The 19,326-nt window shown below is 33.7% G+C and overlaps 1 protein-coding gene across 1 annotated transcript; it reads right to left on the minus strand.

Moving 5' to 3' along the window:
- Positions 1–10,339: 10,339 nt before the first annotated feature.
- On the minus strand, positions 10,340–13,983 carry LOC139843674 (uncharacterized). The gene is made up of 4 exons (XM_071833794.1): positions 13,886–13,983; positions 13,274–13,555; positions 12,432–12,668; positions 10,340–10,922 (listed from the first exon to the last, which is right to left on the minus strand). Exons 2-4 carry the CDS (start codon positions 13,538–13,540, stop codon positions 10,482–10,484), a joined length of 945 nt encoding a protein of 314 aa, XP_071689895.1. The 5' UTR covers positions 13,541–13,555; positions 13,886–13,983; the 3' UTR covers positions 10,340–10,481.
- Between the last annotated feature and the right edge of the window lie 5,343 nt (positions 13,984–19,326).

The raw sequence follows: 19,326 nt of genomic DNA on the forward strand, positions 1-19,326 counted from the left end.
CCGGAAAGAATCCAAGAAGATATAAGTTCACACGAGCCCGCCTCCATACAACAGGCATGTAGAATGGCTCACAAACTAGTGAACCAGATTGAAGAAAGAATTAAAGAACAGACTGCTGAAGAGGCCAATGTGAAGCAAGTCAAAAGAAAGTGGGAGGAAAACGGTGATAAGAATCACCAATACAACAACAACAGCAATTACAACAATAATCGCAACAATTATCCCAACAATCGCAACATCAATCGCAACTACAACAAACGGCCCAACAACAACAACAACAACAACAACAACAGCAACTACAACAATCATCCCAACAACAATAATAACCGCAACAACAACAACAATCAGAAGCAGCTATGCCAAAGGTGTGAAAAGTATCACTCGGGGTTCTGCACTAAATTTTGCAACAAGTGTAAAAGAAATGGTCATAGCGCGGCGAAGTGTGAGGTCTACAGACCAGGGGTTAATAGAAAGAAAGGAACAAATGGTGTCGGAACGAGTAATGGCGGAGCAAGTAGTGTCGGAGCAAGTTATGCCAATGTAGTTTGTTATAAATGTGGAAAACCGGGCCACATTATTAGAAATTGCCCGAACCAGGAGAACACGAATGGACAAGGCCACGGAAGAGTTTTCAATATTAATGCGGCAGAGGCACAGGAAGACCCGGAGCTTGTTACGGGTACGTTTCTTATTGACAATAAATCTGCTTACGTTTTATTTGATTCGGGTGCATATAGAAGCTATATGAGTAGAGATTTTTGTGCTAAATTAAGTTGTCCATTGACGCCTTTGGATAGTAAATTTTTACTCGAATTAGCAAATGGTAAATTAATTTCAGCAGATAATATATGTCGGAATCGAGAAATTAAACTGGTTAGCGAAACATTTAAGATTGACTTGATACCAGTAGAGTTAGGGAGTTTTGATGTGATAATCGGTATGGACTGGTTGAAAGAAGTGAAAGCAGAGATCGTTTGTTACAAAAATGCAATTCGCATTATACGAGAAAAAGGAAAACCCTTAATGGTGTACGGAGAAAAGGGCAACACAAAGCTACATCTTATTAGTAATTTGAAGGCACAAAAACTAATAAGAAAAGGTTGCTATGCTATTCTAGCACACGTCGAGAAAGTACAAACTGAAGAAAAGAGCATCAATGATGTTCCCGTCGCAAAAGAATTTCCCGATGTATTTCCGAAAGAATTACCGGGATTACCCCCACATCGATCCGTTGAATTTCAAATAGATCTTGTACCAGGAGCTGCACCAATAGCTCGTGCTCCTTACAGACTCGCACCCAGCGAGATGAAAGAACTGCAAAGCCAATTACAAGAACTTTTAGAGCATGGTTTCATTCGACCATGCACATCACCGTGGGGAGCTCCTGTTTTGTTTGTCAAGAAGAAAGATGGTACATTCAGGTTGTGTATCGACTACCGAGAGTTGAACAAACTTACCATCAAGAACCACTATCCACTACCGAGAATCGACGACTTATTTGATCAACTACAAGGCTCGTCTGTTTATTCAAAGATTGACTTACGTTCCGGGTATCATCAAATGCGGGTGAAAGAAGATGATATTCCAAAGACTGCTTTCAGAACACGTTATGGTCATTACGAGTTTATGGTCATGCCATTTGGTTTATCTAATGCACCAGCTGTGTTCATGGACCTTATGAACCGAGTGTGTGGACCATACCTTGACAAGTTTGTCATTGTTTTCATTGATGACATACTTATTTACTCAAAGAATGACCAAGAACACGGTGAACATTTGAGAAAGGTGTTAGAAGTATTGAGGAAGGAAGAATTGTACGCTAAATTTTCAAAGTGTGCATTTTGGTTGGAAGAAGTTCAATTCCTCGGTCACATAGTGAACAAAAAAGGTATTAAGGTGGATCCGACAAAGATAGAAACTGTTGAAAAGTGGGAAACTCCGAAAACTCTGAAACACATACGCCAGTTTTTAGGACTAGCTGGTTACTACAGAAGGTTCATCCAAGACTTTTCCAGAATAGCAAAACCCTTGACTGCATTAACGCATAAAGGGAAGAAATTTGAATGGAAGGATGAACAAGAGAAAGCGTTTCAGTTATTGAAGAAAAAGCTAACTATGGCACCTATATTGTCATTGCCTGAAGGGAATGATGAATTTGTGATTTATTGTGACGCATCAAAGCAAGGTCTCGGTTGTGTATTAATGCAACGAATGAAGGTGATTGCTTATGCGTCTAGACAATTGAAGATTCACGAGCAAAATTATACGACGCATGATTTGGAATTAGGCGCGGTTGTTTTTGCATTAAAGACTTGGAGGCACTACTTATATGGGGTCAAAAGTATTATATATACCGACCACAAAAGTCTTCAACACATATTTAATCAGAAACAACTGAATATGAGGCAGCGCAGGTGGATTGAATTGTTGAATGATTACGACTTTGAGATTCGTTACCACCCGGGGAAGGCAAATGTGGTAGCCGATGCCTTGAGCAGGAAGGACAGAGAACCCATTCGAGTAAAATCTATGAATATAATGATTCATAATAACCTTACTACTCAAATAAAGGAGGCGCAACAAGGAGTTTTAAAAGAAGGAAATTTAAAGGATGAAATACCCAAAGGATCGGAGCAGCATCTTAATATTCGGGAAGACGGAACCCGGTATAGGGCTGAAAGGATTTGGGTACCAAAATTTGGAAATATGAGAGAAATGGTACTTAGAGAAGCTCATAAAACCAGATACTCAATACATCCTGGAACGGGGAAGATGTACAAGGATCTCAAGAAACATTTTTGGTGGCCGGGTATGAAAGCCGATGTTGCTAAATACGTAGGAGAATGTTTGACGTGTTCTAAGGTCAAAGCTGAGCATCAGAAACCATCAGGTCTACTTCAACAACCCGAAATCCCAGAATTGAAATGGGAAAACATTACCATGGATTTCATCACTAAATTGTCAAGGACTGCAAGTGGTTTTGATACTATTTGGGTAATAGTTGATCGTCTCACCAAATCAGCACACTTCCTGCCAATAAGAGAAGATGACAAGATGGAGAAGTTAGCACGACTGTATTTGAAGGAAGTCGTCTCCAGACATGGAATACCAATCTCTATTATCTCTGATAGGGATGGCAGATTTATTTCAAGATTCTGGCAGACATTACAGCAAGCATTAGGAACTCGTATAGACATGAGTACTACCTATCATCCACAAACTGATGGGCAGAGCGAAAGGACGATACAAACGCTTGAAGACATGCTACGAGCATGTGTTATTGATTTCGGAAACAGTTGGGATCGACATTTACCGTTAGTAGAATTTTCCTACAACAACAGCTACCATTCAAGCATTGAGATGGCGCCGTTTGAAGCACTTTATGGTAGAAAGTGCAGGTCTCCGATTTGTTGGAGTGAAGTGGGGGATAGACAGATTACGGGTCCGGAGATTATACAAGAAACTACCGAGAAGATCATCCAAATTCAACAACGGTTGAAAACCGCCCAAAGTCGACAAAAGAGCTACGCTAACATTAAAAGAAAAGATATAGAATTTGAAATTGGAGAGATGGTCATGCTTAAAGTTGCACCTTGGAAAGGCTTTGTTCGATTTGGTAAACGAGGGAAATTAAATTCAAGGTATATTGGACCATTCAAGATTATTGATCGTGTCGGACCAGTAGCTTACCGACTTGAGTTACCTCAACAACTCGCGGCTGTACATAACACTTTCCACGTCTCGAATTCGAAGAAATGTTTTGCTAAAGAAGATCTCACTATTCCGTTAGATGAAATCCAAATCAACGAAAAACTCCAATTCATCGAAGAACCCGTTGAAATAATGGATCGTGAGGTTAAAAGACTTAAGTAAAACAAGATACCAATTGTTAAGGTTCGATGGAATGCTCGTAGAGGACCCAAGTTCACCTGGGAGCGTGAAGATCAGATGAAGAAGAAATACCCGCATCTATTTCCAGAAGATTCGTCAACACCTTCAACAGCTTAAAATTTCGGGACGAAATTTATTTAACGGGTAGGTACTGTAGTGACCCGAACTTTTCCATGTTTATATATATTAATTGAGATTGATATTTACATGATTAAATGTTTCCAACATGTTAAGCAATTAAACTTGTTAAGACTTGATTAATTGAAATATGTTTCATATAGACAATTGACCACCCAAGTTGACCGGCGATTCACGAACGTTAAAACTTGTAAAAATGACATGACGATATATATATGGATATACATATGGTTAACATGAGATTATGATAAGTAAGTATCTCCATAAGTATATTAACAATGAGTTATATACATATAAACAAGACTACTAACTTAAGGATTTCGAAACGAGACATATATGTAACGATTATCGTTGTAACGACATTTAAATGTATATATATCATATTAAGATATATTAATATATCATAATATCATGATAATATAATAATTTAACATCTCATTAGATATAATAAACAATGGGTTAACAACATTAATTGAGATCGTTAACTTAAAGGTTTCAAAACAACACTTACATGTAACGACTAACGATGACTTAACGACTCAGTTAAAATGTATATACATGTAGTGTATTTAGATGTATTAAAATACTTCTGGAAGACTTTAAGACATATATCAAAACACTCATACTTAACGAAAATGGTTACAGTTACTTTCCCATTCTTTTCTTTCATCAAGAATTCTAGTCGTATTCTTACCCGTATTATACACAGCTTCAAAACGTACTTACTATGGGTATATACCAATAGGAACTAGCATGGGATTCCACTCTTGATTATGTCATGTATGACTAATCAATTTTAACTTCTACCATGAGCTAGTCAACTAACTAGAACTCCTTTTAACCCCACTCACCACTCACCAATTACCACTCATCATTCACTTCATTTCACTTCCAGTAGGTTTACCTACTAAACTTGAGGTAGTAATGATGTTCATAACATCATTCGATTCATATATATAAAACTATCTTATTCGAAGGTTTAAACTCGTAATCACTAGAACATAGTTTAGTTAATTCTAAACTTGTTCGCAAACAAAAGTTAATCCTTCTAACTTGACTTTTAAAATTAACTAAACACATGTTCTATATCTATATGATATGCTAACTTAATGATTTAAAACCTGGAAACACGAAAAACACCGTAAAACTGGATTTACGCCGTCGTAGTAACACCGCGGGCTGTTTTGGGTTAGTTAATTAAAAACTATGATAAACTTTGATTTAAAAGTTGTTATTCTGAGAAAATGATTTTTATTATGAACATGAAACTATATCCAAAAATTATGGTTAAACTCAAAGTGGAAGTATGTTTTCTAAAATGGTCATCTAGACGTCGTTCTTTCGACTGAAATGACTACCTTTACAAAAACGACTTGTAACTTATTTTTCCGACTATAAACCTATACTTTTTCTGTTTAGATTCTTAAAATAGAGTTCAATATGAAACCATAGCAATTTGATTCACTCAAAACGGGTTTAAAATGAAGAAGTTATGGGTAAAACAAGATTGGATAATTTTTCTCATTTTAGCTACGTGAAAATTGGTAACAAATCTATTCCAACCATAACTTAATCAACTTGTATTGTATATTATGTAATCTTGAGATACCATAGACACGTATACAATGTTTCGACCTATCATGTCGACACATCTATATATATTTCGGAACAACCATAGACACTCTATATGTGAATGTTGGAGTTAGCTATACAGGGTTGAGGTTGATTCCAAAATATATATAGTTTGAGTTGTGATCAATACTGAGATACGTATACACTGGGTCGTGGATTGATTCAAGATAATATTTATCGATTTATTTCTGTACATCTAACTGTGGACAACTAGTTGTAGGTTACTAACGAGGACAGCTGACTTAATAAACTTAAAACATCAAAATATATTAAAAGTGTTGTAAATATATTTTAAACATACTTTAATATATATGTATATATTGTTATAGGTTCGTGAATCAACAGTGGCCAAGTCTTACTTCTCGACGAAGTAAAAAAATCTGTGAAAGTGAGTTATAGTCCCACTTTTAAAATCTAATATTTTTGGGATGAGAATACATGCAGGTTTTATAAATGATTTACAAAATAGACACAAGTACGTGAAACTACATTCTATGGTTGAATTATCGAAATCGAATATGCCCCTTTTTATTAAGTCTGGCAATCTAAGAATTAGGGAACAGACACCCTAATTGACGCGAATCCTAAAGATAGATCTATTGGGCCTAACAAACCCCATCCAAAGTACCGGATGCTTTAGTACTTCGAAATTTATATCATATCCGAAGGGTGTCCCGGAATGATGGGGATATTCTTATATATGCATCTTGTTAATGTCGGTTACCAGGTGTTCACCATATGAATGATTTTTATCTCTATGTATGGGATGTGTATTGAAATATGAAATCTTGTGGTCTATTGTTACGATTTGATATATATAGGTTAAACCTATAACTCACCAACATTTTTGTTGACGTGTAAAGCATGTTTATTCTCAGGTGAATATTAAGAGCTTCCGCTGTTGCATACTAAAATAAGGACAAAATTTGGAGTCCATGTTTGTATGATATTGTGTAAAAACTGCATTCAAGAAATTGATTTCGATGTAACATATTTGTATTGTAAACCATTATGTAATGATCGTGTGTAAACAGGATATTTTAGATTATCATTATTTGATAATCTACGTAAAGCTTTTTAAACCTTTATTTATGAAATAAAGGTTATGGTTTGTTTTAAAAATGAATGCAGTCTTTGAAAAACGTCTCATATGGAGGTCAAAACCTCTCAACGAAATCAATTAATATGGAACGTTTTTAATCAATAAGAACGGGACATTTCAATGCGATCGCATGGGGGCTCTTCAATTTGTTCATGCGATCACATGATTAGCAATCCCAGCTCTCATTCGTCCTTTTAATTGCCGACACCCACGTTTACATTACACCATACACGTAAACTTTATATGTTATTTAATATTTATTATATTTAATCTTTAGAATTAATTAAATATTATATTATATTTACGCTCATGGTAAAAATATAATTTTTACAAAAATGACACGGTCGTGGTCTCACGACTCATGTACCGCTTTCTGTTTTTCGAGCGCACTTTCGTACGTTTAGAAAACTAGCCTTTTACGTTACGCAACGTGTACCTTTTACAAAAATTAGACTTACTCATCAATAAATTTCCTTTATAAAAATATAACTTATAAAATTGAGCGTTGTGGTCATTTACTTCTATAAATCAGTGACTCGTTGTTTATCAGAATATATTATTTTAAATCAGGACGTTTTATGACTCGTACCTTTATCAAAATATAGACTTAAATAAATGAAAAATTAACCCACTCAAAGTGTAACTTAATCTTTTGAGTAATTTGGTTATTTACTTTTATAAACCATAATCTCGTTATTTATCAAAACAATTTTAATGATATTAGTTTAGATCAAAACGTTTGTTGACTAATTATAATATAATAATTCATCATCTCGTAAAATATATATATATTTTCATTTTAATAAAAAAAATAAACTCGTATATATCGTATATAATGGAAATATTAACGTAATAATATTATATTTAGTTTTTCAAACTAATAATAGTTCAAAGTCTATTTTAAAAACATAAAACACGTAACGTTTACACTCTAAACCTATAATTCCTTTATACGCAAACGTTTATTTTAGTTCCCTTAAACTTTCTAAATAAAATAACATAGTATCGATCGAATCAAATAACAAGGGTTATGAAATTCAATCCTCCACCAACTTTTTGTCTAATCCTCAATAATTAACACTTTTGTTCTTATATACAATCACTTTTCTAAATATTCCGAATACCGTTAAAAATAAGGGTTTCCTAATTCAAAGTGGACCTCATAACAGAGACTCTCCATCCTAATTCAATGTATCTTATAAATCAATCATTTTATATTTTCATCTAAATCCATCGATAAGCATATAATAAACTTATATTGAAACAAAATACATTCTTGTAAAGTATTATATATCTAATACCTTGTTAACGCCTTCACTTAATAAATACTATATACACACATCTATATACACATAAATGTTTGTGAATCGTCAGGCATGGTCAAATGGTAACTTGATTACATGAATATAGATTTCAAACTTTCGAGACTTTAACATTATAGATTTTGCTTATCGTGTCGGATACATATAAAGACTAAAGTTTAAATTTGGTTGGAAATTTCCGGGTGATCACATGTGCTTCTTCCATATTTGGAGAAATAGAAAAGAAAGTGAAAGAAAGTGTTCAAGCTGACGTGGATCTCCAGCAATTTATCACTAAATCGCGTGTTGATCCTTCGATATCAAAACACTACACTTGGGAAAATGAGATCTTGACTCGCAAAGGCAAGATTTCCGTGGGAGCTGATGAGGACTTGTGAGTTGCCATTATAAAACACTTCCATGATGATTTAGTAGGAGGTCATTCGGGTTTACACTCTACACTTCAAAAGATTACTCAACGATATTATTGGAAGAAAATGTGAAAGCAAAACGTTATGTTCGCGCATGTGATATTTGCCAACGTAACAAACTAGATCTTGCGCAATATTCGGGGTTATTACAACCATTACCCGTTCTTGAACGTGTCTGAACGAATATATCTATGGATTTGTGGAAGAATTACCAGGGTCTAATGGGAAACGGTCATATTTGTGGTTATGGACCGATTGAGCAAGTACGCGCATTTCATGGTGCTATCGCACCCATTTACTGCTTCTCAGGTAGCTCAATATTTTTTGAAAAATGTGTACATGCTACACAGGTTGCCGGAGGTGATTGTTAGTGATGGTGATAAGATCTTTATAAGTCTCTTTTGGAAAGATCTCTTCAAACTTTTGAAGATCAGCTTGCACATGTCAATGAGATACCATCTCTTCAAACTTTATAAGTCTCTTTTGGAAAGATCTCATAAAGGGCTAGAGCGTTATTTGCTTTGCATGACGGGCAAGTCACCAAAGAATTGGACTAAATGGTTGCCGCTTGCGAATATTGGTATGATACCAATTATCACAGTTCCATCAACTGTACACCTTCTGAGGTTCTTTATGGTCAAAAACCTCCTCTCCCTATTGCATATGTAAAAGGTGATAACAATGTGGATACGGTAGATGTTCCTTGACTGCTCGAGAAGAAGCTCTTGTTGAAATTTTATTTGAAGAGAGCACAAGATCGCATGAAGAGTTTTGCTAATAAGAAGCGTTCTGATTGGGTGTTTAATGTTGACGATTGGGTTTATGTTAAGCTGCAACCATATCGTCAAGTGACCTTACGTGGAGGAAAGCAACACATGTTATCACCGAAGTACTATGACCCATTTCGGATTGCGTACAAGGTTCGACAAGTGGCTCACCGGTTAAGGTTTCAGACTCAAAAGGTGCACAACGTTTTTCATGTGTCACAACTTAAGCTACACAAGTGTTTGGGAATTCTTACAATGGGAACGTTGCCGAATGTTTCATCAGAAGGGTTGTTAGTCGCTGATCCACTAAAAATTCTTGATCGCCAGTTGGTTAAACGTAACAATCAATCGACTATAAAAGTTTTGATTCAATGGATGGGTGGTACTGAGGAAGATGCTACTTAGGAATTTATGGCGGATTTGTTGCTCTGTTTTCCTCATGTGGATCAGAATGCTTTACATGCTTGAGGACAAGCATTGTTTGAAGAAGAGGGAATTGTTATGCCTCATTTGTGCTAGACGTGTGCCACACACATGACCATTCCTCTATTGATCGTCTAAGTATAAATAGCAAGCCTCTAGGCACTTTTCATTTTAGCTTGTGATTTGTAGTCTCTCTCAATTCATTTCTATGTTTTCATTGTAATTTTGGTACAATATCAATAAAAGTTCCAATTAGCATATCAATTTCATTTCTATTTGTGAGATCCATTTGCTTATCTTTGTGTTTCTTCAATTCGTTCCAAGAAATGCATAACAGGTTAACCGCCCAATACATCATGAGTGAAGAAGGGATCAAATGTAATCAATCCTAGAAAGTTTCAAGGATTGTTTGGACCCCATAAATCTAACGAGGACATGATGGGTCCCTTCCGGCACAATCTAATTAAAAAGGACCTACATTTTTATATATGTTGAACAAGACCTAGGCGTGTTTAGAGACTACACCTTCTAAGACCAGTTACAAACCCGGTGAATTGGTCGTAGACATTTTCTGCACAACTAATTTACATCAAAAAAACATTATTAAAACTATCAATCCCAAAAATGGCTACCAATATCAAATGAAAACAAATAGACGACAGCAAAAAGTCACAGTTTTCATTGATATTCATTTCCCTGCAATTAGCTAACAACCTAATCCATGGATACAAACTAATGACCTTTTAATCATAAACCCCCTCATATGAAAGTAAATAGTGGATGACTTCATATTAATCTAGTAGTCATCATCAACATCTTCATTATACGCATTGTCATTATCGTCTTCATCGTCATCATCATTGTAAGCCTTCTTAGTATATGCATTATCATCATCATCTGAATCCTCACCATATGCGTTGTTGTCACTATACGTGTTGTCACTGTAAGATTTTTCTTCAGTATCAGTATCTTCAGTACGTTTAGAAGACTTAATTGCACCTGTAGACAAGTTAAGTATGCGTTGATACTTTTCAGGGCTATCCCACCATGTAGGAGTCGTGATTATTTCTTTTTCCAACCAATATGGATCGTACGGGACCTTGGCTCTGAACTTTTGATAGAAATTGGCAAAGTTGTACATTATGGTCCTTAAACGAGGACCTTTTTTGCCAATTATGAAATTGAAGGTATCAGTTAGGAAGAGTATAACCTGGTCACCCGCAATGATGTACAAGTACTGAAAAAAGAAAAAAAATGATGAGACAAAAGCTGTTAGTTCACTAACGGAGATAGTAGATTTGAATATCAGTTTGTATGTTTCAATCCATTTATAGGATCAATTTGGATTACATTACTCACTTGTTTATAAAAAGCCATTTACAAACAAGACAAAAAACTAGTCATCAACAATTAAATGTTTATCAAAAAATGGCTGAGAGCTACAGCTTCTAATAGCAACCAAGAAAGCATGAAGTGAGTCAACTACATGTAAAACTAAAAAGTTGTCTCAAATGCCCTAAAATGTTTAAAACATCCAAAAACCGTAAATAAGATAAATTTACTATGTTAATAATATACCTTAGTGACTACAGACTTTATAATAATTTAAAAAAATTCAGAAAATAACATCAGAAAAAACGTATGGGGCCCAATGACCCGTCTAATTTGTTTTGACGTGAAATTAAAATGACCCATTTTGATACGGCTGCCTCTCCGGACACGCCCATTTTTCAACGTGTACATAAATCCTAGGGATCCAGGACAAACATTGTTCGGCATAATTGTATTTAAGGCTCTTCAACTCTAAGAAATCGGCAAGGAAACAAAATGTACTCCCAATGAAGTCTGATCCACTAAAAATGCATACTTTGTATTTTAATTGTTCCAAAGCTATGCAATGTTTAATGTTGCTAAAAGATGTATTTGCATAGTTAACTATTTCTCTATTTACAAGACGTTAACAAGATTTAAGGGTATTTATTTGTATATAATAACTACAACACCATATATCATGTTCATGCAACCTTTTCACACAGACCCTTGATTTATGACCAGAAAAAGGTGATTTGACTAATATATCCTTGTTAGAATATTGTATTGCAATATAAATTAAGGGATCATTTGCATGAAGTTACAAAGGAGTTGTAAATGATTTTTCCTCCTACAATTTCATCTTAATAATCCTCCTAACATGCTAACATTATGACAAGTGTCATATCTAAATTCTCTCTAAATCATGATTATTGACATCTTCATGTGTCATTATTCCGCTGAGTAGGATGATCAGTAGGTTAATAAATCATTACTTGTTTTTATCGATTACAGGTCAAATGTGCCAAGTCAGGGAACAGGTAAAATAGGTTGAGAGTGTTCCTGAGTGTATATGACATTCTATATTGGTTAATTGTTAAAAGATATAACATAATTGTACTAAAATAGTTTGGGTGATCATAAAACATTAGTAATTTATAAGACTTTTTATAAGACCTGGACAAACACGCTTTTGGGTCAGCCAGACTTGAACCGATACGTAACATTTTTACATGTTTTCAACAGCGACCTGATTTGTAACCCGCCCGTCCATTATACCACATCCAACTGCAACACCACAACACTTTAGGGACAACAAACAGTTCTCCCGCAAGGTTAATTTTGATGTTGTTAGCCATACTTTAACTCTTAACAAGAAATCTTTACTACTTAAAACAATAACGAATAATCAAAACTAGTAGATAAAATGAATTACCATAACAATAAGTGCAAGGATTGCCAAGGTTGCTTGCAATATATCATCCAAGATCCCAGCAAAGCCTTCATCCTCTGTACCACCAAACCCGCCGCTGCCGCCGCCACCGCCGCCGCCGCTAGGAGGATCTCCATCGTAATAATCTCCTTTCTCCATCTGTTGTCGCAGTACATCCTCTAGTGATTGTTCCTTTTTAAAGCTACTCATTGCTTTCTCAAGTGATTTCCATGGGGAACCCTGTAAAAGATTAATTTATCTTTTAATTAATTGACGACTAATATTGTGTCTGCATACATGGTGTTAACTTATTAAGATAAGTGTAATGATCGAAGTTTATAATTAAGTAAATGACTGTTCTCTCCTTTCCATAATTTACTATTGGCATAGTTCATAGAGGTTACAAATGAAGTCTTTGTAAGAAACTATTAAAAGTGGAGACACTTTAATTGAGGGATACAAAATGGCAAAATATATAACCATACGCTAACACTGAGTTACGCATATAAGATGATGAATACAGAATTCTTTTAATACATAGAATATCAGAAGGTCATATATATAAACTTCACGAAAAGTTAAATGAAGTATTATTGTTAGACGGAGAATAAATGAAAAGTTACTACATAGAATATCAGAAGGTCATATACTAATTCTTCCTATTGTATTTCACCTCTCGTTTTTCGATCTACTACTTTTATAATCTTTGTAGCAGATTTCGCACGCACGCACACACACACACGCACGGAGCCACGCACGCAGCCACACATACTTTTATAATCTTTGTATCAAATTCATACATATATACACATATATCATGAAAGAAGTAGTAGACGATGTCATACCTCATTTCCATTTTTTGATTCTCCTTTGCCACCAAATGAACACACAGGTGTGCAATATTGATAACGAGATGGTCCAGCTTTTAAATTCGCGTTACATTTCATCAATTCTCCGCATTTGTTTGACGAACCAAGGGATATCTTAATGGCATTATGAACATTGTATATGTTCAGTGGAACATTGGATCGAATAGCTGGTCCATGGAGTTTGTTCCGCTGATTGGAAGCACGCATAGAAGGACGGATCGAAGTGACTTGAAGGTAACTCATTTCAGGAACTTATTTCTAATCAAACATCAGACAGAATGGAATTCATATTCAATTTCATCAGATATCAAGTAAACACGACCTATGAATCAGATAGTCAATTGTGATAATAAATTTTTATCAACGCTAAACCTAAAAGGTACGGACCTTATGTCCTTATACAAATTTTATCCATTTCACTAAATCAAAATACTCCAAATGCTTCAAACCCTAAACCTAAAAGTAAGTGAGCTTAAGGATAATTCACTACTATCAATGGAAGCACACAAAACACTGAAATTAACATAGAACTTAGTTGTAAATTAAATTAAATTAAAAAAAGAAGAAAGTAACAATAGAGATACTTACAGAGAAGAAAACATAAAAAAGGTTCCGGTTTGAAGGTCGGAATGTAGCAGAGGCCGGTGACGGATAGTAAACAAACAAGATAGATAGATAGATACCCCTCCGTCCCGGTCCCTACAAAATACACACAGTTCATTATCACAATGTAATTTTTTTTTACTTTACTGTTTTACTCTCAACTAATTAATTAGAAATCTCTCTCCTTTGTAATTTAATTAATTCATTAGGGACAATATTGTAAACATCATCAAATTTACTTTCCATATTTGAAAGTGGACAATTAATTTAGGACATCCCAAAAAGGAATACTGGACAATTAATCCGGGACAGAGGGAGTAATATATACTGATAAAACAAAATTTGTAATTACAGATTAAATTAAAAGTTAAAAGTTAAATAAATAAAAGAAAATGTTAATTTTAGAAAGAAAAATGGGACTTTGAGAATTACGGATTACTCCTCCGATCTTAATCAATTGTCCATTTGGGATTCTTAAATTAATTATCTATTTTTTTATATAAATACAAAAAAAAAAAAAAATAATACTCCTTCTATCTCAAAGAAACTGTCTCATATTTTTTTGAAAAACAAGTTGTTGACATCAAACACTCTCATTTGACACACATGCACATACTTTCGAGTGAAAATCTGAACCACATTACAGAGATCCGAACCTTAAACCATCTTGAGGGGCAGACGGGTCAGACGTGGTTCCTGAATACGGGTCGGTAAAACCTCTGTGGGGCAATCCGGCTTTTGAGAAATAAATCTCTTGATTATTTTTAAAGAGAGAGACTCGAACTTGAACCTCCTCATATTCCAATACACAAGTGTCAAAGAATAAAATACTAGACTACTAGGATGAATTCAACTATCCCACTTACTATTTTACTTTATCCTATCAAAAATGTCCAATACTCAAAATAACAATAAAAATCACCAAAATTTCCCCTTATACCCTTTCATATTCATATTCTTGTAAATTGAAATGCTAAATAGAGCAAGTATTAAACTAATACAGAGTATTTTGGAAATTTAGTGTAATTAGAGGATTTTATCTACACTTGTAAATAAGTTTTGAGGTACGGAGTATACAGCCATTAGGTGATAGAGTACCGGGACCCAAAAGTGGTTTTTCGTTATTTACTATCATGACTTGGTATATTCAAAATTTTGACTAAGTGTTTTCATGCTATGTATACTTAGTCAGCAAAAATATAACTAAGTGTTTTCTGTTCTAGGTCTTCTTAATAAGCTGAAATTTGACTAAGTGTCTGGCGCTGCCGCTGAAGAGGCAGTTTAACACCCCAAATTTTTTATTTTTTTTTTTAAATACAGCGGAAGATAATTTATCAGATACATTATATATATATATATATATATATATATATATATATATATATATATATATATATATATATATATATATATATATATAAAATCCACTTAATAATAAACACGTTAATAAATAAAAGACCGGGTGTTATATTAAAACATTAATACAGCTTTAATAGAAAAGACGCGACATCACAGTTTCGACTAGTCAAAACATATCTCCCAGCAATCCATTTCCCTGGAATCTATCAAGTATGCAACAGTCAACCTACAGGGAAGAGGAGGGGGGTTAGCACGAAGCTAAGTGAGTGCAACAAACTACAGACAATAGCATATATAACTGTTATACTAATCATGTCACATAGTCTAACACATAAACATTACGCAGGTGTCGTCTACAGAGATTCTGGCGGCTCGGCCATGAAATGTCCCGTTCATATTGATTATAAACGTTCCATATTAATTGATTTCGTCGCGAGGTTTTGACCTCTATATGAGACGTTTTTCAAAGACTGCATTCGATTTTAAAACAAATCATAACCTTTAAAATATTACGATGATTATCAAATAATGATAATCTAAAATATAGCGTTTTTCACACGACCATTACATAATGGTTTACAATAATATTACACATCAACATAACTCTTCGAATGCAGTTTTTAAACAATACTGTATTATACAAGCATGGACTCCAAATCTTGTCCTTAATTTAGTATGCAACAGCGGAAGCTCTTAATAATCACCTGAGAATAAACATGCTTAAAACGTCAACAAAATTGTTGGTGAGTTATAGGTTTAACCTACATATTATTAAATCATAATAATAGACCATAAGATTTTATTTTTATAACACATCTCTTATCAGGCATTTCGCAAACTGCATAGAGATAAAAATCATTCATATGTTGAACACCTGGTAACCGACGTTAACTTAATGCATAGAATATCCCCAAAACAGAACCTCTCGTCTGTATAATAATCTCGAAGTACTAAACCATCCATAACCTGAATGGGGGTTGTTAAGCCCAATAGATCTATCTTTAGGATTCGCGTCAATTAGGGGCCATTTCCCTATTTCTTAGGCTACCAGACTTGAAGGGCGATATTCGGTTTAATAATCCAACCATAGAATGTAGTTTTGCGTACTTGTGTCTATTTTGTAAAACATTTTTAAAGCTGCATATATTCTCATCCCAAAATATTAGATTTTTAAAAGTGGGACTATAACTCACTTTCAAAGATTTTTACTTCGTCGGGAAGTAAGACTTGGCCACTGGTCGATTCACGAACCTATAACAAATATGTACATATATATCAAAGTATGTTCAAAATATATTTACAACATTTTTTTAATACGTTTTAATGTTTTAAATATTTTCAGTCAGCTGTCCTCGTTAGTAACCTACAACTAGTTGTTCATAGTTAGATGTACAGAAATAAATTGATATATATTATCTTGAATCAATCCACGACCCAGTGTATACACGTCTCATGCTAGATCACAACTCAAAGTATATATATTTTTGGAATCAACCTCAACCCTGTATAGCTAACTCCAACATTACTGCATATAGAGTGTCTATGATTGTTCCAAATAATATATATACATGGGTCGATATGATATGTCAAAACATTTGCATACGTGTCTATGGTATCCCAAGATTACATTATATATTAGAATAGATGTATAATACAATATAAGTTAGCTAGGATATGATTTGTATAGAATTGTTAATATTTCCCGTAGCTACAACAATAAAAAAATATCCAATCTTGTTTTACACATAACTTCTTCATTTTAAATCCGTTTTGAGTGAATCAAATTGCTATGGTTTTATATTGAACTCTATTTTATGAATAAAAACAGAAAAAGTATAGGTTTATAGACGAAAATATAAGTTACAAGTCATTTTTGTAAGAGGTAGTCATTTCAGTCGAAAGAACGACGTCTTGATGACCGTTTTGAAAAACATACTTCCACTTTGAGTTTAACCATGATTTTTGAATATAGTTTCATGTTCATAAGAAAAATTATTTTCCCAGAAGAAAAACTTTTAAATCAAAGTTTATCATAGTTTTTAATTATCAAACCCAAAACAGCCCGCGGTGTTACTACGACGGCGTATGTCCGGTTTTACGGTGTTTTTTTGTGTTTCCAGGTTTTAAATCATTAAGTTAGCATATCATATAGATATAGAACATGTGTTTAGTTGATTTTAAAAGTCAAGTTAGAAGGATTAACTTTTGTTTGCGAACAAGTTTAGAATTAACTAAACTATGTTCTAGTGATTTCAAGTTTAAACCTTCGAATAAGATAGCCTTATATGTATGAATCGAATGATGTTATGAACATTATTATTACCTCAGGTTTTGTGGATAAACCTACTGGAAAAGATACAAATGGATCTAGCTTCAAAGGATCCTTGGATGGCTTGAAAGTTCTTGAAGCAGAATCATGACACGAAAACAAGTTCAAGTAAGATCATCACTCGAAATAAGATTGTTATAGTTATAGAAATTGAACCAAAGTTTGAATATGAGTATTACCTTGTATTAGAAAGATATCTTACTATAAATAAGAAAGATTTCTTGAGGTTGGATGATCACTTTACAAGATTGGAAGTAAGCTAGCAAACTTGGAAGTATTCTTGATTTTATGAAACTAGAACTTATAGAATTTATGAAGAACACTTAGAACTTGAAGATAGAACTTGAGAGAGATCAATTAGATGAAGAAAATTGAAGAATGAAAGTGTTTGTAGGTGTTTTTGATCGTTGGTATATGGATTAGATATAAAGGATGTGTAATTTTGTTTACATGTAAATAAGTCATGAATGATTACTCATATTTTTGTAATTTTATGAGATATTTCATGCAATTTGCCAAATGATGGTTCCCACATGTGTTAGGTGACTCACATGGGCTGCTAAGAGCTGATCATTGGAGTGTATATACCAATAGTACATACATCTAAAAGCTGTGTATTGTACGAGTACGAATACGGGTGCATACAAGTAGAATTGTTGATGAAACTGAACGAGGATGTAATTGTAAGCATTTATGTTAAGTAGAAGTATTTTGATAATTGTCTTGAAGTCTTTCAAAAGTGTATGAATACATATTAAAACACTACATGTATATACATTTTAACTGAGTCGTTAAGTCATCGTTAGTCGTTACATTTAAATGTTGATTTGAAACCATTAAGTTAACGATCTTGTTAAATGTTGTTAACCCAATGTTTATTATATCTAATGAGATGTTAAATTATTATATTATCATGATATTATGATATATTAATATATCTTAATATGATATATATACATTTAAATGTCATTACAATGATAATCGTTACATATATGTCTCGTTTCGAAATCCTTAAGTTAGTAGTCTTGTTTTTACATATGTAGTTCATTGTTAATATACATAATGACATGTTTACTTATCATTTATCATGATTAAACATAGTGTAACAATATCTTAATATGATTCATATGTAATTAGTAAGACGTTGTTATAACGATAATCGTTATATATATCGTTTCGAGTTTCTTAATTCAATAAACTCAATTTTATGTATATAACACATTGTTAAATTTCCTAATGAGATACTTACTTATCATAATATCATGTTAACTATATATATAATCATATATATGTCATCATATAGTTTTTACAAGTTTTAACGTTCGTGAATCACCGGTCAACTTGGGTGGTCAATTGTCTATATGAAACCTATTTCAATTAATCAAGTCTTAACAAGTTTGATTGCTTAACATGTTGGAAACATTTAATCATGCAAATATAGTTTTTATTTAATATATAATCATGGAAAAGTTCGGGTCACTACAGTACCTACCCGTTAAATAAATTTCGTCCCAAAATTTTAAGTTGTAGAAGGTGTTGACGAATCTTCTGGAAATAGGTGCGGGTATTTCTTCTTCATCTGATCTTCACGCTCCCAGGTAAACACGGGTCCTCTACGAGCATTCCATCGAACCTTAACAATTGGTATCTTGTTTTGCTTAAGTCTTTTAACCCCACGATCCATTATTTTGACGGGTTCTTCAATGAATTGAAGTTTTTCGTTGATTTGAATTTTGTC

This window comes from Rutidosis leptorrhynchoides, chromosome 4, assembly GCF_046630445.1.
Source record: "Rutidosis leptorrhynchoides isolate AG116_Rl617_1_P2 chromosome 4, CSIRO_AGI_Rlap_v1, whole genome shotgun sequence".
NCBI lineage: Eukaryota > Viridiplantae > Streptophyta > Magnoliopsida > Asterales > Asteraceae > Rutidosis > Rutidosis leptorrhynchoides.